This window comes from Equus caballus, chromosome 13 (assembly GCF_041296265.1).
Source record: "Equus caballus isolate H_3958 breed thoroughbred chromosome 13, TB-T2T, whole genome shotgun sequence".
Classification (NCBI taxonomy): domain Eukaryota; kingdom Metazoa; phylum Chordata; class Mammalia; order Perissodactyla; family Equidae; genus Equus; species Equus caballus.
In genome coordinates, this window is record NC_091696.1 from 41,823,803 (window position 1) to 41,843,930 (window position 20,128).

At 48.7% G+C, this 20,128-nt stretch overlaps 1 protein-coding gene across 1 annotated transcript; it reads left to right on the top strand.

Annotated features, from left to right (window-relative positions):
- Positions 1-3,951: 3,951 nt before the first annotated feature.
- PLA2G10 (phospholipase A2 group X) lies at positions 3,952-19,549 on the top strand. The gene is made up of 4 exons (XM_023616292.2): positions 3,952-4,102; positions 7,070-7,211; positions 8,192-8,298; positions 19,355-19,549. Exons 1-4 carry the CDS (start codon positions 4,042-4,044, stop codon positions 19,504-19,506), a joined length of 462 nt encoding a protein of 153 aa, XP_023472060.1. The 5' UTR covers positions 3,952-4,041; the 3' UTR covers positions 19,507-19,549.
- Positions 19,550-20,128: the final 579 nt, after the last annotated feature.

Below are 20,128 nucleotides of genomic sequence, written 5' to 3' on the forward strand. Positions count from 1 at the left end.
TTTATCAAAGATCAGTTGACTATAATTGTGTAGGTCTATTTCCAGGCTCTCTATTTTGTTCCATTAATCAATTTGTCTGTTCTTTTGTCAATACCACAGTGTCTTGATTACTGTAGCATTATAGTAAGTCTTGAAGTCAGGTAGTGTCACTTCTCTGACTTTGCTCTTCTCCTTCAGTATTGTGTTGGCTATTCTGGGTCTTTTACCTCTCCACATAAACTGGAGAAGCACTTTGTTGATATCCATAAAATAACTTGTTGGGAGTTTGATTGGGATTGCATTGAACCTCTAGATCAAATTGGGAGAACTGACATCTTGGTAATATTGAGTCTTCTTATCCATGAACATGGAATATCTCTCCATTTATTTAATTCTTGGATTTTGTTCAACAGTTTTATTTTTATCTTCATATAGATTCTGTACATATTTTGTAAGATTTATACCTACGTATTTCATTTTGAGAGTGCTAATGTAAGTAGTGTTGTGTTTTTTATTTCAGATTCCCTTTATTCATTGCTAGTATACAGGAAAGCAATTGACTTTTGCATATTAACCTTGTATCTTGCAACTTTTCTATAATTGCTTATTAGTTCCAGGATTTTCTACATAGACAATCATGTCATCTGTGAACAAAGGCAGTTTTATTTCTTCCTTCCCAATCAGTGTACCTTTTATTTCCTTTTCTTGTCTTATTGCATTAGTGTCTTAGTCCCATCAGCCTGCTATAACAACTGACTGTAGACTGGGTGGCTTATAAACAACAGTCATTTATTTTTGACAGTTCTGGAAGTTGGGAAGTCTGAGATCAAGGTGCCAGCAGATTTGGCATTTGGTGAGGCCCACTTCCTGGTTCATAGACAGCTGTCTTCTCACTGCGTCCTCACATGGAAGAAGGGGTGAAAGAGTTCTCTGGGGTTTCTTATAAGGGTACTAATCTCACTCATGAAGGCTCCACCCTCACCATCTAATCACCTCCCAAAGGACCCACCTCCAAATACTATCACATTGGCAGTTAAAATTTCACCATATGAATTTTGGGAGGACCCTTCCGTCTATAGCAATTATAGGACTTCTGGTATGGTGTTGAAAAGGAGTGGTGAGAGAAGACATCCTTGCCTTTAGCATCCTGATTTTAGCAGGAAAGCTTCTAGTTTCTCACCGTTAAATATGATGTTAGTTATAGATTTTTTTGTAGATGTTCTCTGTCAAGATGAGGAAGTTTTTTCTATTCCTATTTGCTGTATTCACTTTATTTTAATGTTTATATTCTATTGGTGTAGGTGTTTTGTCTCTTGGATGTACAGTCAATACCTTGTTTTAAAGTCTCTTGAAATAATTCCCCTTCTTGTGGTTACTTACCAACTACTTGGGTAGATAGGTTCATTTGTTTCAGCTTGTTTTTTATTTCTGGGGATATTGTCCTTTTTGACTTTATTTCTAAGTGATGTAAAACTTTTACATGAATTCACAGTCAAAACTAATAAAATACATTGAGAAGCCTATCTTCTACCCTTTACTCAATCTGTTCTCATACTACCCTACCATTTTTATTAGTTTTTGGTTTATCTTTCCATTGTTACTTTATATATATAAAAAAATCATATGTAAATGTATTTATATCCTTCCCTCCTTTCTTAAACAAAACAGGGCCTACTATACATACTGTTTCACACCTTGCTTTTTTTTCACTTGACAATATATCCTAGCAATCACTCATAGCTATATGCAGAGTTCTTTCTCATTAAAACTGTACTGTTCCTGATTAAAACATTAAAATTGTGAGGCTGTACCTTTCCCCTATTGATAGGCATTGGAGTTGTTTCCATTACTTAGCTGTTATAAAAGTGTTAAAATGAATCTCCTTCAGCATGCACCATTACATCTTTTTATCAGTATATTTTTGTGCTAGATTCTCAGAATTGGATTGCTGGATCAAAAGGTGAGTGCATATGTATTTACTCTATACTCATTAAACAACAAGTTGTCTGACATAATTTGGAACAATTTATCCTGTATAAATGAGCTTGGCAGATGATTTTGGCTAACAAATTAAAGTGGTAGAGTTTTGGGTGCAAAAGTTCTAATATTGAGAATAGATTTCCTGACTTCTTAATTATAACGGACTGTAGGGGAGGAAAAACTATTCCTATACTTTCTAGGTCCTTCTGGCTGGATTAAATTGACAGGAGACAGAAAAACAGGAGAAAATCAAACAAAGTTTAATAACATGTATATATGGTAGAAACCCAGGAAAACCGAGTAACTCACCAAAATGGCTGAAGCCACCACCTTAAATACCCTCCTCAGCTAAAGACAAACCAGGATGTTGGGGTCAGTGGTTTGGGCCTTCAAAAAGGAGGAAGGTAATTTACATGGAGATGGAAAATCAAATGTTTGATAAATACTTGTTTGCTGGGTTATCTATGGACCATGGGACCCAAAAGAGATCTTTTGATAAGATGGCCCTTGCCAAATGCCGTCCTGTCTACCATACCTAAAATTATCTGTGGTGATAACTCGTTCTTGGAACAGGTCCTTCTATCTTAAATTTTTTTAGGCAATTTGGGGGAAGGTCAAATGTTCTTCCTGAGTCTTCTGAGCCTTTATCATCTGCAGCTCAAAATAATCCGCATAGCAGAGGGGCGCCTCTTGGGGCCGCCTATTCTGATCCCCCACAGGATGTATCATTCTAAATGAGTTTTCCTCTATGCATATTGATTGGGAAATTCCTTGAAAGCAAAAGTCTTTCTCCTGGATTTATGTGGGATGTTTTATCCGGCATTACCGATGGCAGACCTTTAGAAGGAAGAAAATATTTTTTACCCCATGCTTTGGAGAGTATGAAACCCATACTCCCCATGTGGGCAAACCTTAATTGAACACCTGTTCTGTGTCAGGCAGGCCCATGCTGGGTGTTCAAGAGGAGAGACCCAGCCCTCGCCTTGAGGGGCTCACTCCAGTGGGGAGGCGGTGACCTCAGAGCCTGGCAGATGGATGGTCCGTGCCTCAGGTTTCCACCAAAGGAGGCAGACCCAGGTTTGGAACCACGTAGAAGTGAATTTGAATCTGGGCTCCCCTACTTCTTGGTTCTTAGCTTCTCTGATCCTCAGTTTCTTCCTGTGAAAAGGGGACACCAAGGGGTCTGAGGTTGTGATAAACCCACGTGCCTGGCGCCCTTAGCATACTATAGCCAGTGAGACGGGACATCCCCTTAGTTGCCGATCCTTTTACTACAGCTTGGCGATGGAGGTGGGAGGAATCTCGGGTTCCACTGATGAGTAATTCGGTAGGGCTCGTAACAGGGACAAAGGGGAACAGATGCGTGCCATGATTGTCATCTCTTTTAAATACTGAGCACCTACTGTGTACGTCTTCCCCTTCACACACAGTCCCTGGGAGGGGCCTATCACCCTTGAACAGAGAAGCCTGAGGCGGAAGTGGCTGGGGTGAGGGGCGGCCTCACTCGCCTCCCCACCATTCCAGCCCTGCGGTGCGTCAATGTTTGACCGCCTGTGCCCGATTACGGCGGTGGTGGTGGGATTGCAGAGTTGATTTCGAGGGGCAGCAGCAGTGCTAAGTTACCTATATTTAAAATGTTTAATATCACTTCAGTCCCTCCCCCGCCCCCAAGGCTTCTGCTCCTTTTGGACGCCCAGGTGAGCGCTGCCAGGTGGCTGCAGGTAGTAATATCAGCCGAGAACCCTTGTTGCGCACTGACTCCACGTCCCGACCCGTGCCACACGCCTTTCCTCCGTGATGCTCCCCAAGCCCCAGTCCGAGACACGCCGGGGCCAGATCCTCCCTGCGGCCCGCGCGCCCCTTCCACGCCGAGATGCGGAGGTCCGGGAGAGACTCTCCGCGCCGCCGCAGGTGCCCGCCCCTGCCCGGCTCCGCCCGGGCCCTGCGGGAGGGTGAGGCCGGGGGCGGGGTCGGGCGGGGCGTCGCGGGAGGGGGTCGGCCCGGGCTCGGCGACCGCGGCGGTCCGCCGGGGCGTCCCACACCTGCTGCCGTCTGGTGGGTCGGCTGCCTCTGCGCCTCACAATGCTGCCGGTGGTGGTGGTGGTGCTGTTGCTGCTGGGACGCGTGCTCTGGCTCAGCGAGGGTAAGTGAGGACCCAGGAGTTCACGGGCTCCTCCAGCCCTCCCTGGGAACCCGGGAGCCCTGCCTCCCCACCCCTCTGCGAGGACTCCAGCTCAGCAGCCCTCCCCAGGGACCCAGGAGCCCTGCAGCCCCCGGCCGTCTTTTCCGCTGCCTACTGACGCATTCCTTCCCAGCTTTCCAAGAACCCTGTCCCCCGGTCCCCCCCAGGAGTCCCTACTCATTCTCTCCTCCTAGGGACCCAGAACTAGCCTAGTCCTACCCCAGGGCCTCAGGGTCCTCCCCAGACCCCCCTCCACTCGCTGTAACCCTTTCCAGTTGCCAGTCACTCCCCATCCGCCTGGCCTGGGGTCCTGTGAACTGCCCCTTCACTCCACCTGTCCCTGGGGCTGAGGTAGGACTACCAGGGGTCCCCCAGAGGCTAGGAGGAGCTGGGGAAGAAGGGGCCCAGCCCTACCTGGGGCCAGGGAAGATCATAATGTTGCTTTCTCACCCACCCCTGGATGTCACCCTTGGAGAGGTCCCTGTGGCTAGTACCCCTTTCTGTGTGCACAGACACACACACTGACAGGGAATATACAGACACTACAAGCGTGGAGACACAGGCACAGAACACCCCCAGCCTCGCCTGGGCACTTGGGTGTAGGACTCACACACAGACACAGGCAAGATACCCCGAGAGGAGTGCGCACGCACACACACACACACACACACACACACACACACACACACCCTCCACACACCCAGGAAGCCTGGACAGCCTTGGCACTTCCAGCAGAGGCTGCCATGGGCAGACAGAGCAAACAGACCCGAGAATGACCTGCCCCACCTCAGCTGGCACAGAGGGAGTGTTTTTCTTGGTTCCAAACCCATTGCTGGGTGTCCGCCCCGTGCCTGGGTTCTCTGGAGGGCTGTGCCTGGGACCCTGAGATGCCAGAGTGTGGTTAGGTCAGGGTGGGGGGGCCTCCGGGGACAGATTTGGGGTGTGGGGTTAAGACTGGGGCCCTGTCAGCTATGCTTAGACCGGGAGTGTTCCATGGGGTCTGGTGGATCCAGGGGTCAAGGGACCTTATCTGGAAGGCCACTGCGCGCCAGGGGATCTGGAGCTGCCTACAGGCGAGATCTCCCCTTCGAGAGCCACAGGCTGGAGGGTCACTCCTGCGAGCAGATAGCACAGTGTGACAAGGGCCCTGTGGTCACCTGGGAACGTGGCAGATTCTAGAAGGAGGTGGCTGGCGAGCTGGGTGAGGAGGGGTGAGGGCATTTGCTGCACAGGGTATATGTGATGGGAAGTTTAACTGGAGGAACAGGAAATGATAAGCAGGGTCTGTGGGGCTGGTGGAGAGGGGACGCTGAAGAGGCGGGAGGGCCCGGCTCCTGCGGGGCCTCGGGGATCTTGATCCAGAGGGCAGTGGGAGCCACGGAGGTTTCAGGCAGAGAAGTGGGCAGCAGGGAGCAGCGCTGGGGCAGGCGCTGTGAGGGTGAGCGCTGGTCATCCGGAGGAAGGCAAAGCGTTAAACTCATGTTTACGTTTTGTTACTGTTGAGCTCCTCTGTGTTTGCTCACACACATATGCTACTTTTTTCCACTAGGGAAAAATGAAAAATTGGTTTTAATGTTGGCCTGGACTCTTCAAAAAAGTCAGTGTGATTAAGACACTTGTTCTAGACAAAAAGATACAAAAGCAACAGGATGACGGCCCGCCGTGCGTAAGCTGCCTGTGCCTCCTCAGTCCCCGGAGCCGTGGAGAGCGGGCCCCCAGGCAACGGGCAGCCTGGGCGGTTGCTGCCCTACGACCTGGGGAGGGTCCTTGCACCTCTCGTAGCCTCAGTGTCCCCACCTGTCAATGGGACAACAGCTGTCCACAGACAAGGCTGGTGCCTGTAAGTCGGGGAGCGCGGTGCCTGGTGCAGGGCGGGCTCAAGTGAGGGTCTCCTCCTGCCGCTCTGACTGTTGTTTCTGATCTAACGCCAGAGAGTGGCCCCACTGCCCTCACCGGAAGGAGGGGTCGCTCTGGGCTTCTCTGATGCCCAGGTCACAGTGGTTTGGAGGCCCCCTCACCCCGAGCAGTGGCCCCCTTGCTGCCCCTCAGCTCCATCGCCCTGCCAGGTGTCCCTCCCCTGCTGCTTTTGGGTGAAGAGAAAGGAGCACTGGATTGGGAGTCAGAAGCCTGGGTCGGAGCCCCCAGTCAGGTCAGGGTCTTGTTGGCTGTGTGACTGTGGGGGTCGTCTTTTCTGCCCGGGCCTCTTCCCCACCTGTGAAATGAGGGGCTCCAGTCCCACCTACTACCTGCTGCTATGTGTCAGAGCCACACGGAGATCCGCAGAAATGGCTGGCTCGGGCCGCAGGGCCTCCCTGTGTGGGAGGAAGCTGTGCCTGTCAGTGAAAACAAGAGGAGATGCAAAGGGCCCTGAGCCAGAGTCTGGAGGGGAATTGGGGGGGGGGGAGCGAGACCCAGGAACGGGGAGGCCCTCCTTGATGGCAGGGACCCTGTTTAGCTCATCTCTGATGTCCAGTGCCGACCACAGCCATCTGGACAGAGATTTGATGCACAACTTGCAATCTGGAATTGACAAGGGCAGGGGATTGGGATCAGGGCATTCCTGGGAGAGGGACCAGCCTGTGCAAAGGCCCAGGCGTGTGATCTTTCAGATGCTGTGGCTCTGTGACGTGTTTTCTCTTTCATGGCTGTCTTAAAGATATTGTTAATAATAGTTATAGCTTGTTATGTGCAGGTGCTTTATATGCACGATCTCATTTTATTCTATGAAGTGAGGTCCCCTTATCTCCCTGTTTGACAGATGAAGAAACCAAAGCACAGAGAGGTTGAGTAAGTTGTCCAAGGTCACACAGCTAGGAAGTAAGAAAAGCAGGATTCAAACCCAGTCATCCAGGCCCTTCTCAGGCTAGCGCCCTTCCCCAGGGCCAGGGCAGCCCTGACCTGAAGCCTCTAACCTTTGTTTCCCCCCAGCCTCCCACGTTCACCGGCGTGGGCTCCTAGAACTGGCAGGCACCGTGAGTTGTGTTGGCAGCCGCAGCCCCATTGCCTATGTGAACTACGGCTGCTACTGTGGCCTGGGTGGCAATGGCTATCCCGTGGACGACATTGACAGGTAAGCACACGCCTGGGCCCAGGCTAGAAGGTCCCCCTGCGTCCAGGATAGTTAAGGCCTATGAGGAAGTGCCCAAAACTGAGGGTGAGGTTCGGACTGGGAAGCTTCCAGCCCATGGTACTACCTTGCAGGCAGAGGGCCTCCTGGGTGATGTGGCCAGTAAGGCCAAACCTTGGTGCCAGCTGCCCCTCAGCCTGGCCATGGGATGATTACTTTGGCTGAAAAACATAACGTGAAGTTGATCAGACTTATGATGCACCTAGAACCGTTATGAGACCCCCTTTGAGTCCTCACAACAACTTCATTTCAGAGACGAGGAAACCGAGGCACAGAAAGATTAAGTAACTTATCTGGGGCCACATGGAGGGCGAGTGAGGACCCACAGGGAGACAGCATCTTCTGGTCCAGGCCTTGTCCCTGAGAATCCCCATCCTGGGAAACAATTCTGCTGCCCCCAGTATGTCCCGCTCTGCCTCCATCCCCTGGCCACACCTGAACCTGGCTCCGACTGCCTCACTTTCCGCGTCTCTGAGCTCCAGCCACACCGGTCTCCTCGCTTTTCCTGGAGTGAGCCAAGCCCTGCCTGCCTCCTGACTTGACCCATGTCCTGCCATCTGCCTGGGCCAACTTCGTGTCCGCTCTTCCTCCCTTAGGTCTCAGCCCAAGCAACAGCTCGTGCCCAGGATGCCATCCGGGCCCCTCCCTCTCCAGGCGTGGCGATCTCCTTGTACACCCTCTCATAGAGCCAGCTTCCTTCCCTCCAGGGCAAGTTTACAGTGAGACCCTCACCAGGGAGAAGATTGATCAACGTCTGTCCCCCTCACTGACCGGAGCTCTGTGAGGGAGGGTCCTGTTCCCCACAGTGTCACCAGCGGCCAGCCCGGGGCCTGCCTTATACTAGGACCCTGATGATAATAATAAGGTTGCCAGGAGAGCACCCTGCCTCTCCTCACTGCTGGTCTGCCTGCGGCCACCCACAGGTGCTGCTATAAACATGACTGCTGCTACATCCGCGCTGAGAAGGCTGGCTGCTACCCCAAGACCGAGAGCTACTCCTGGCAGTGTGTCCAACAGACCGTCGTGTGTGGTGAGTTCCGGCACCCCCCACGCCACCACCCCCCTCCCCCCGCCGGGGGTCGCTGGGGCATCCAGGCTGTCATAACTTACCACTGTTTCCCACGCTCCATAGACCATCCTTTGTATTTATGGAATATAAGTGATCTTTGATCCTGAGCACTTGAGAAAAATAAAAAAACCTATTTCTTTGCTGTCTGGACAAAACCCAAAAAAGATAGAAATGATACCAGGTATAAACAAGCTAAATATTCATCAGACAGGGCCTGGGTAAGTAAACCCAGGATGTGTCCTCACTGTGGAAGACTCTGCAGCCCGGAGAAAGGATACGATAGAACCATATGCCGACATGGAAAGATGGTGAGTGAAAAAGGAGACTACAGAGTGACAGGTCCAGGAAAGCACAACTTGTGTTAAAAGAAAAAAAAGAAACTTGCAAAATAGTACCATACTACTTTCCGTGGTTACATGTAAATCTATGCAAAGCTCAGAAAAAGGTATATAAAGATGCTCTCCAGACTGAGGATGGCTGTGGCCATCTCTAGGGACAGGATCAGTGAGGGGAGTCGTGGTAAAGGCGATTTCATGTTCTCTGTAATGTTTTTTTACATTTTTTACTTCCATTTTTTACAAAGAGAATGTCTTCATGAATTACTTGTGAATTGAAAGTTAAAAAGCAAAGGAGTCCACATCCTGTAGTGTTTAAGGCTGAAGTGCACTATCTCTGCAAGTTACTTTGATGTGCATGAAAACAAAATAAAATAAAAAGGTGGATGGGTGGATGGATGGATGGACAGAGGGTGGGGTAAGTGAGACGTTAAGGGTAGAATCTGCATGGTAGATATACAGATGTTCTCTGACCAGATCTTTCAACTTCTCTTTCTGAAATTTTCCACAATAAAATGTTAGAAACAGAAGAAAAATGGAAGAGGCGTGTGAGAGGGCTCCGTGCCTCCACGTCCTCACCCCCAGCCCCAGCGTGTGGTCCTCTCAAGGAGGGGAGGATGGTTTGATGGCATGGCATGGTTTGATGTCCCTCCTACACCGTAGTTCTGAGGCTCCAGCTCCAGATGTCCTGCGCTAGGAGGACCAGAAGCCATAGGCTGGGTCCCATCCTGGGGGATGGAGTGATGTGGAACTTGGACCAAGCCTCTACCCTGAGTGTCCATTTCACTGGCTCTTCTTCCCTAAGGCTGAGCCAGGTGGAATGAACCAGGGTTCTAGAGACATCCTGCCACTTAACTGGGGACTCCAGGAAAACCCCTTCCCCCTTCTGGAGCACTGTGCCCTCCTCTCTGAAAATAAGGATGACAGTATTGCAGGTTGGTGGCCCCTGGGCCATGACTGTCTTGCAGATATTTTGTTTCACCTGCACATTGTTTCGAAAAGCAGTTTGAGCCAGCATTTGAAAAATCAAAATCAAGTCATATAAAAAAATCTGAATTTCTGAATGTCTGGTTTCCTTTAAAAAACTGGAGGCTCTAACAGCATCAGACTCAGTAACAACCATTGGCTGGAACTTAGAGGGTCTGCCAATTATAGGCAGGGCCTACCTCTGGCATCTGCCCCAGTCCCCACCGTGCCCTATTGTCTGACATGGAGGCCAAGTGTCAACGACCATATTTCATCTCCCTTGTGCCACTGATTTTGTTATGGAAAAGAAGTATTCGTAACAAACCTAGGAAAACAGGGGGTAGACCAAAAGGCTGCTTTGAGAAAAAATGGGAGTGGTCGGCCCATTTATTTGTCAAAATGAAGAGTACTCCCGTGTTTGACAAGGGCCTCCTTTTCTCCACTCATTGGCACTGCCCCGGTGGGCATCCGAGCTTGCAACCCCCAGTCCAGTGGTCAACAGTCGCTTGGTCAGTGACTCAGATTCTGTGACGTGGGGCAAGCCCCGATCTCTCCAAGCCTCAGCCTCCTCACCAGTAAACTCGGGGCAGAAATCGAGCCTGCTTATTGTGAGGATGAAAGGACCGTGACTGACACGGGCTGCATGCATAGTAGATGTCATTAAATGTCTGTTGAAGAGATGACCAGACACAGAACCTCCGGTGAGATGACACAGCGCTGTTCCACCGAGCACAGGGTTTGGGGGAGTGCATGAACACAGTGCGAACTAACCCTGAACCCCAAAAGGAGAGACTGATTTCTCTTTCGGTCCTTCTAATTTTGTGGAGGAGAAAGTCTCAGTTTAAGGCTACTTTAGCTTTAAAGTCCCTGGAACATGGCTGATCCTTTTTTTTTTTTTTGAGGAAGATTAGCCCTGAGCTAACATATGCTGCCAATCCTCCTCTTTTTGCTGAGGAAGACTGGGCCTGAGCTAACATCCGTGCCCATCTTCCTCTACTTTATATGTGGGACGCCTGCCACAGCATGGCCTTCTGAGTGGTGCCATGTCCGCACCTGGGATCCGAACCAGCAAACCCTGGGCCACTGAAGCAGAACATGTGCACTTAACCACTGTGCCACCGGGCCAGACCCTCGGCTGATCCTTTTTAATGAGACAGTAGGCTTCTGGCTTACGGCCTTATCCAAGAGCCGTTCTATTCCTAAATTTAATGCTGGCTTTTGGAAACATTCTTTGTATCTATCTATCTATCCACGTACCTATCGATTTATTTATCCTTAACCACAAGCAATGTGCATTTAAGGAGGATGATTGTAACATGATCCACGCTAACATCGCTGTACATTTTACGTGACCAGCCACTTCTGAAGTTAAAAGAAAAATAAAACTGCAGTTAAAAATGTTAATGTTCCTCAGGGCAACCTCACTGGTTTTTAAAACAAAGTACTTGGGGCCGGCACGGTGGTGCAGTGGTTAAGTGCGCATGTTCCGCTTTAGCGGCCTGGGGTTCACCGGTTCGGATCCTGGGTGCGGACATGGCACCGCTTGGCACGCCATGCTGTGGTAGGCGTCCCACATATAAAGTAGAGGAAGATGGGCACGGATGTTAGCTCAGGGCCAGTCTTCCTCAGCAAAAAGAGGAAGATTGGCAGCAGTTAGCTCAGGGCTAATCTTCCTCAGGGGGGGAAAACCTAACTCCTTTTCTTATTGCTTTGTTTTATTTATTTTTTATTTTATTTTTTAAATCTTTTTTTTTTTTTTTTTTGAGGAAGATTAGCCGTGAGCTAACTGCTGCCAATCCTCCTCTTTTTGCTGAGGAAGACTGGCCCTGAGCTAGCATCCGTGCCCATCTTCCTCTACTTTATATGTGGGACGCCTACGACAGCATGGCGTGCCAAGTGGTGCCATGTCCACACCCAGGATCCGAACTGACGAACTCCAGGCCGCCAAAGCGGAACATGCAAACTTAACTGCTGCACCACCAGGCCAGCCCCAGGTGTTTATTTTTAAAATTGCCTTCTGATGGATGGTATTTTCCATTTATAGGTCCCTTTCAGATGAATTAAAAAGCTGAATCTAATTTAAAACTAGGAAGTGAATAATCATACAGGCACAGCGAAGGTAAGGCTGGGGTTGGGGAAGTGAGACTAAGTAACTGAGGAGCTAGAAATGACCCAGACACCTGGTTCCAGAACCTGTTTTTTTCCTTTTTCCTTTTAATTAAGAATAAACGTAACATAAAATTAACCATTTTAAAGTGTACAATTCAGTGATATTTAATACATTCACAATGTCTTTCAACCACCACCTCTACTGAGTTCCCGAACATTTTCATCAGCCCTCGCCTAAAAAAAGCTTATACCCATGAAGCAGTCAGTCCCCCAGCCGCCTCCCCCCGGTACCTGGCAACCACCAATTCGCTTCCCATCTCTACAGATTTGCCTATTCTGGACATTTCGTACAAACGGAATCATACAGTGTGTGACCTTTTGCGGCTGGCTTCTTTCACTGAGCGTGGCGTTTTCAGAGTTCCTCCACGTTGTGGCGTGTGTCTGAACTCCATCCCTCTTATGGCCGCATAAATTCCACTGAGCCTGCAGACCACGTCTTGGTTGTCCGTCGGTCCATCTGTGGGCGCTGGGGTGTGCACCTTAGACTCCTGGGAATAGCGCTGCTGTGGACATTTGTGAACGGGAATCTGTTTGACTCCCCGTTTTCAGTTCTTTGGGGTCTATACCTGGGAGTGGAATTCTTGGATCATCTGCTAATTCTATTTTACTTTTTGAGGAGCCACCAAACTTTTCTTCAGAAGCTGCACCATTTTACATTCTCATCAGCAACATATGAGGGAGCCTTTTCTCCACAGCCTTGTCAACACTTGTTTTTTTGCGGTTTTTTTGATTTGATTAGTGGGGGTGATTAGTGTCTCTTGTGGCTTTGATTTGCCTTTCGCTCGTGTCTAATGATGCTGAACGTCTTTTCATGTACTTGTTGGCCATTTTTATATCTTCTTTGGAGAAATGTATATTTATTTTTGCACAGTCTTTTGCTCATCTTTAATTGGGTGGTTTGTCTTTCTGTTCTTGGGTTGTGAGATTTCTTTATATAGTCTGAATACTAGACCCTTATCAGATATGTGATTTGCAAATATTTTCTCCTGTTCTGTAGGTTGTCTTTTCATTTTCTTGGAAATGTCTTTGATGCACAAAGTTTTAATTTTGATAAAGTCCAAGTCATCTGTTTTGTCTTTGGTTGATCGTGTTTTTGGTGTCCTAAGACTCTGTTGCCAGATCTAAGGTCACAAAAACTCACCGCCATTTTCTTCTAATAGTTTTTTTGAACTCTTATATTTAGGTCATTGATCTACTTTGAGTTAATTTTTGTATATGTATGTGGTAGGGGTCCAACTTCATTCTTTTGCATGTGGATATCCAGTTGTTCCAGCACAATTTGTTGAAGGGACTCTGCTTTCCTCATTAAATAGTCTTGATACCCTTGTTGAAAATCACTTGGGGGGCCGGCCCCGTGACGCAGCAGTTAAATGCGCACGTTCCACTTTGGCGGCCCGGGGTTTGCCGGTTTGGATCCCGGGTGCAGACATGGCACCACTTGGCAAGCCATGCTGTGGCAGGCATCCCACATATAAAGTAGAGGAAGATGGGCATGGATGTTAGCTCAGGGCCAGTATTCTTCAGCAAAAAGAGGAGGATTGGCAGCAGATGTTAGCTTAGGGCTAATCTTCCTCAAAAAAGAAAAGAAAATCACTTGCCCTAGATGGGTGACCTCTCTGACCCTCAGTTTCCTTACCTGGACGATGGGTATTTCAAAAATGGAAAAAGGGTTTATAACATGATAAACAGTTCAGACAGGGGTTGTTACTCTCTCCCCTCCCTTCTCCTCTGTTCCTCATCCTGACCTGAACCCCTCTCTGACCCCCGCTCCCTCCACCAGACAGAACTGAGGAGCTGGCGTGACTCTCCACGACAACCCCAGCTTCTGCAGAGCTGGGCTGCTCGGGAGGGAAGGAGGCCATCATGGGGGTTACTAGGAGCATGTTCTCAGCCGTATCTCCTCAGTGTGAATTAGGAGTTGGCAGAAGAGCAAAGCTGAATTAAAATGGAGACATGATAATCCATTTTTAGGACTGAAAGCGCCCCAGACATCAGCTCATCCAATCTCTCATTTAGAGTTGGGGAAACTGAACCCCAGGGAAAGCAGAGACTTGCCTAAGCTGGTGCTTCTGCGCCCACTCCTGGGCACATTCTCTGCCCCTTCCAGTGTGGCAGAGAGGAGGCGAAATGGGCTTGAAGGGGAGCTCTGTTAAAGATCTGTCTCCTCTCTCAGCCTGCATGTTGCACTCGTCTCTAACCACGTGAAAGTGATGTTTGTAAAACACTCATTGATGTGTCTGCTGGTGGAGTCCATGCCTGTTTACAGAACTACCCTCCCTGAACCAAGCGAAAAGAAGAACCAAAATACCTATTATGCGTTTTTGGCTAAAAATATCCTCTTATTCTGTTTGGAGATATTCTGGACATAGTTGTTTACTTAATTACAGGTGTGGCCCATTTTCCATTTATGGGCCCGACTTAAATATATTTAAAAAATTTTTAAGCTTATAATAATATTTACTGGCAGCCCTTTATTTTAAACTTAACCCTTGGGAGCTATTTTTCCTTTTCGGTTTTAATCATTCTCGAATACCATGACGCTGTTGGGTTCCTGAGGCCATGGAGCAGTGAAACCAAGGCTTGCTTTTGAAAGAATCTTCCTCGCTCAGGGAGAAGCGTGGGAGCCCAGGGGAGGCACAGGCTTTGGGTCAGGAGATCCTGGGCTGGAATCCTGGGCCGCCCCGTCTCAGCTTTGTGGCCTTGGACAAGTTGCTGAATCCCTCTGAGTTGAACTTTCCTCATCTGTAAGATGGGAAGAATAAACCTTCGCTGCTGGATTGGTGTGAGAACTGGAAATGAGTCTGGCTTTTCTGTATTCTCCCAAGAAATATTATGGATGATCTACTCAGCACCAGACTTCCTGCTAGGTTTCGGGCAGGACAAAGAATCAAGGCCCTGTAGTCTGGGAGGAGGAGAGCGGGCGGGAGCGTCTGTGCCGAGTGCTTTTCTAAGTACCGTGTCGGAAGACAAGGCCAGCGAAGTACTGATTCACACTACAACATGGAGGAAGCTTGAAAACATGAGGCTCAGTGAAAGAGGCCAGACACAAATGGTCGCATATTGTAGGATTCCATGTACGTGAAAAGTCCAGAACAGGCAAAGCCATAGAGACTGAAAGCAGATCGGTGGTGCCACGGACTCAGGAGAGGGGCAATGGGGGGTGACTTCTTCATGGGAATGGGGTTTCTTTTGGGGTGATAGAAATGATGGTCATACAACATGGGTGTCTTTTGGGGTGACAGAAATATTTTGGAACTAGATAGAGGTGATGGTCATACAACACTGTGAATGTACTAAATGCCACTGACTCATGCACTTGAAAATGAGTAATGTCATAAATTTCGTTATGGGAATTTTGCCTCAATAAAAAAAAGCAGAGGGCCGGTTGAAGGACACTCTTTTGTATAGAATGCTCAGGGGTCCGAGAAGGTCCACTGATAAGATGCCATTGAAGGGAGACCTCAGGAATGAAAGGAGCCATGTGAAGAGGTGGTGGGAACGGCCAGTGCAAAGGCCCCACGGTAGGAATGAACGTCTGGGTGGTCTGAGGAGCACAAGGATGGTGAAGCTGGAGCAGAGTCACCTAGGGTGAGAGTGTAGGCGATGTCAGAGTGATGGGGGCCAGATTCTGTAGGGCACTGGGGGCCTTCCTCTGAGGGAGATGGGGTGCCCGTGAGAATTTTGAGCAGAGGAGGGACATGATCTGATTTGCATTTTAACCGAACTGATTTGGCTGCTGCATGGAACATATTCTGGAGGGAGCAAGGGTGGAAGCCACGCGCTGGGTATGACGCTATTGCAGTGGTCCCGGTGAGCGGTGGCTTGGGCGGGAGGTGGCAGTGGAGGTGGGGGAAGGGGCTGGCTTCCGGACATACTCGGCTGGAAGGTGGAGCTGGAGGGCTTGCTGATGGATGGGGGAGGGGAGAGGGGCTGGCTGGGGCACTCACCCAGTCAGAGCCTCCAGCCAGCTCTGTGGGAACACTGCCACCCTGGAGCGTCAGTGGCTCCTTCCTCGGGAGTCCCTACCACACCAGGTCACACTGCTCTGAGGGTGCATGTGTCTCTGTTGTGCAGCAGCCCGTGCAAAGCTTACAGGCAGAAGGGCTTGCCGGTTCTGTTACTGATTTTTACTCATTATTTTTATCTATCTGTCTATCTATATATTCATCTGTTCACCCACATGCTTTTTCTGATTCAAACCTAATATGTGTTTGTTGTGAAAAATTCAAACACTACAGAGATATTGTAATGCAGAAAGTTATGCTCCATCTACCAGCAGGAACTAGCTTCTGTTACGTTTGGCACCTCTTCCTCCACAATAATAATAATTAGTTCACTCTACATATAAATTTTTTTCGCTTAATACTGTATCTTGGACATCTTGGAACATATGGGTCGACCTGATTCTTTTAAAGCTAGTTAATAAGCTATGGCGGAGTTTCTCAATCCTGACACTACTGACGTTTTGGACCAAATAATTCTCTGTGGTGGGGCTGTCCTATGCATCGTAACGTTTAGCAGCATCCCTGGCCTCTACCCACCAGCCGCCAGTAGCACCCCTTCCACGCCCCACATATGACACCTAAAAATGTCTCCAGACATTGCCAAGTGCCCCCTGGGGACGCAGCTGCCTTCGGTTGAGGACAACTGGTCTGTGGCGTGGATGTACTTTCTTCTGACCATTTCCCCATCAACTGCTGTCCATGGCGTCAGAGACCATGGCAGTTGATAACTCTGTGCACTTGCGTGAGCGTTTCTGCAGCATGGAGCCCTAGAAGCATTGGGTCAAGCGGTGTATCTGAGGCGCCTCGAGAATCCGTGTGTAGGAAGGCCTGGGGGCAGCCTGCCGGCCGCTGGAGGACTTGTCCTGAAGGGGCGTTTACCTGGCAAGAGCGTTTTTTAAGACTGTAAAGTGTGCGTGTTTGTAGAAGCTGGGAGGGGGCAAGGGAGACCTGGTAGAGATTAGGGAGGAGGAGGGCCCCTGAAGCCCCCACAGGCCTCCTCCTTTCGGCACTGCCACTGAGTGATGGCGACATTTTAAATCAAACAAATATTGTAAGTTAAACCCTGAAATAGCTACCCTTCAAATTTTGTTAATTGAGAGTGCATTTCCATGATGAAATCATCATATAGGTCAAAGGAGAAAAGTTTGCAATTACAAAATGTAAAAACAGAGGACATAGAACCCCATAGACACTACCCACACAACTGCTTCCTTAACCTGGTGTTTTTCCTGTCTTTTCCGAGTGCCTAATTTTTAAAAAAATACAACAGTATGTTTTGTATCCTTTATTTTTCTAAGTATAAGCTGTTTCCCATGTCAGTAAAACTCTACTGGACAATCCTCTGTTAGAAACAGGAATCGTAAGGGTGGGCACACCCCCCGAGGTGACACCCCATTCCCTTCCTGCCGACAGGTCAGAGGCCTGGCGTCAGGCAGAGCTGGGTTGGAGCCCTGGTCCCCTTGCCCCTTCCTGGCTTTCTCTCCTGTAAGGTGGGGGTGCCAGTGGCACAGGCCTGGGATGACTGGATGACATGGGGACCGCAGAGCCTTTCGCCCAGTGCCTGGCTCCGCCTGGCTGCCTGGTGAACGCCAGCTTCCATCGTCCTGTTCTTGTCCATGTAATGAATTACAACCAAGGCAGTCTGTGGAGCCTTTAAACACAGGCTTTCGCAGCTGGAGGGGTCTGCTTTGTGTTTTGCCCTCCCTCCCAGCAGTCTCCTAGAGTATGAGAAGCTTAACAAGTGAATTTAAGTGAGAAAGATCTTCCCTTTCAGTCCTCTGTTAATTTTCCTACTTAGGCAAGGAGGAAGTGTCAGTTGTGTGATGGTTAAACCTCTCTTATTCTGAACGCCCTTTTTTTTTAAAACCAAGACACCCGAGTTTGAGAGCTCACAGCCTTCAGGTACGCAACAGCATCTAACTAGACTTTGATATCAGAACTTTATCTTCGCTGGTTTTTGTTATTTGTCTTTGTTTCTTTTTTTAAAGTCAATTTCTTATACTTAAGAAGTCAATTTCTTAAATTTAAGATTTTGGTTTCCCATTTATGGCAGTGATAGAATTTATTCAATGTAATTTAACATAAATTATAATTTATTTATTTAGTAGTTGACTTAGCATTTAAAAATGAGGGGATTTAAAGCAATAATCTTGAAGCTGCCATGGGCCTGACAGAGGAAACTCTGTGTGCAGCCATGTAGAGAACCCCTTGACTCAACTCGGCTCACGACAGGGCCTAGGATGATGGCCAGAGGGTCCCAGGCCCCCTGCCCGACATCCCCACCTGTCATTCTGTCCCCTCCTGGTGCTGCCAAGCTCTCTAGGTGTTACTCCAGGAGAGACGCTGATGGCTTTTCTGACTCTCATGCTCCACCTTGCTAGGATCGCCAGGGAACTTGCGCCTTTTAAGAGGGGATCTTTAAAGATTAGCTGGCAGCTAAAGGAGGTCCGCTTCGGCTGACTGAGTGCCTGCTGTAAGCCCTGCATTTCACGACTTGGTCTCTTCTCATTCTCCTAACAGCCCTTAAAAGCAGTATGAGTTTCCCCACATTGCCCCTGAGGAAGCAGCCTGGGAAGGGTGAAGTGATGTGTCTAAAGGCTGACAGGCCCTCATCCATGGCCACGCTGGCCAGTTCCAGAGCTCGTGCTTCACTGTGCCTCTGAAAGAATCTGGAAGGATTTAATAGTGGGTCAGTTTTTCCCCTCATTTATGTGAATAATTAAAAGCCCACACTAAAAGGCAGTGGGTGGCATGGTTAGGTGACTTATCCATAGCTATTTAAGGCATTATACCTTCTAGATTAATAAGATATGACTTGAAGATCAGAAATTCTTTCCAACCCAAAGTAATGAATCTTTAGTAGTGGAATTCCCAACACAGAAGGAGACTTACCTTGGGGGGGGCAAGCTTTGCATCTCTGTATAAGGTAGGCCCAGGATGGAGGGGAGAGATGGAATACATGACTGTTACCTAAAACAAGCTGTTCTTCTTGAAGGAGCATCTGAAAGAGACTTGGAGAAAGAAGGCAGAGAAATGCAGGCGGAGCCAACAGTGATTGAGCGCGCGTCCCGTGCCAAGCTCACATAGGCTTTCCCACCCAGGCTGCCGAGTGATCCCAGTAACACAGTGGATAGGGCCCCCATTTTGAATGAAGACTTGGCTCGGAGAGTTTAGGCGCGATCACACGGATGGGAAGTAGCAGAGCAGGCATTACAAAGAAAGGCCTGGGCAGCACCAGGCCCCCGCTGCTTATCCCAACAAATGAAATAGCAGTGTTGATGCAGAACGGGAGCCAAAAGTTGTACGGACTTCGACCCTCCAGCTGAAAATACTTCTCTGAAAACTTCAGTTTCCTTTTCTGTCAAATGGGGCTAACGTCACCTCCCTCCTGGAGTTGCCATGACGATGGAGATCACGTGGTGAACTGTCAAGTGTCACACAAATGCAATTTATGACCCTTCCTGCCTCTAGCTTTACTGGCTTTCCTTGTGTTTGTTTATCCTCAAGTCTCTGCTCTAACCTTAGTTTCCCCATTTCTTCCAGAACCAACGGCGGACAAATGCCAAGAACTCATGTGCAAGTGTGACCAGGAGTTCGCTTACTGTTTAGCCCCAACTACATACAACTTAAAGTACCTTTTCTACCCCCATTTCTTATGTGGCATAGACTTACCCAAGTGTGACCAACTACACTGACTTCAAATGTCCTTTTGCACAAGGAAATAAAACTCATTTTCACTATCAACAACTGCATCCAGTTCTTTGCAGGAGGGAACTGAGGCCAAGTGTGTTAAAGCTGCAAGCCTTGTATTTGCTTTCTCTCCCGTCCCGGAACCTGGGGCTGGAGCCTGTTTGGTTTCCAGTTTGATTAAGGTCAAAAGTCCCATGCCTCTATTATAAAACTGAAAGTGTGTTTATGATTGTGTTGGGTTTGATACCATTTTTGAGGTTCAACCTTTATGAAAAGGGGCAAGCCTTGTCTTCTAACCTGCTCTTGATGGTGGGTAGTCAAATATGAATGAACACCTGCCATGTGCCTGGTCTTTTCTAGGTTCTGGGTTGAGGAAATAAACAAGACGGCCACATGATGCCCACTCTTGTGAAGTTCAAGTCTAGTAGTTGTTAGCTCAAGAAAGAGTATTCTTCCCCATCCCACTCCACCTTTAACAGTTAAAATTTATTTCTTGATTAAAATAGTAGTACATACTCATTGCTTACCAAAAAAAAAAAGGAGGGGCCGGCCCACTGGCATAGCAGTTAGGTTCACATGCTCCGCTTCAGTGGCCTGGGGTTCCCCGATTCAGATCCCAGGTGTGGA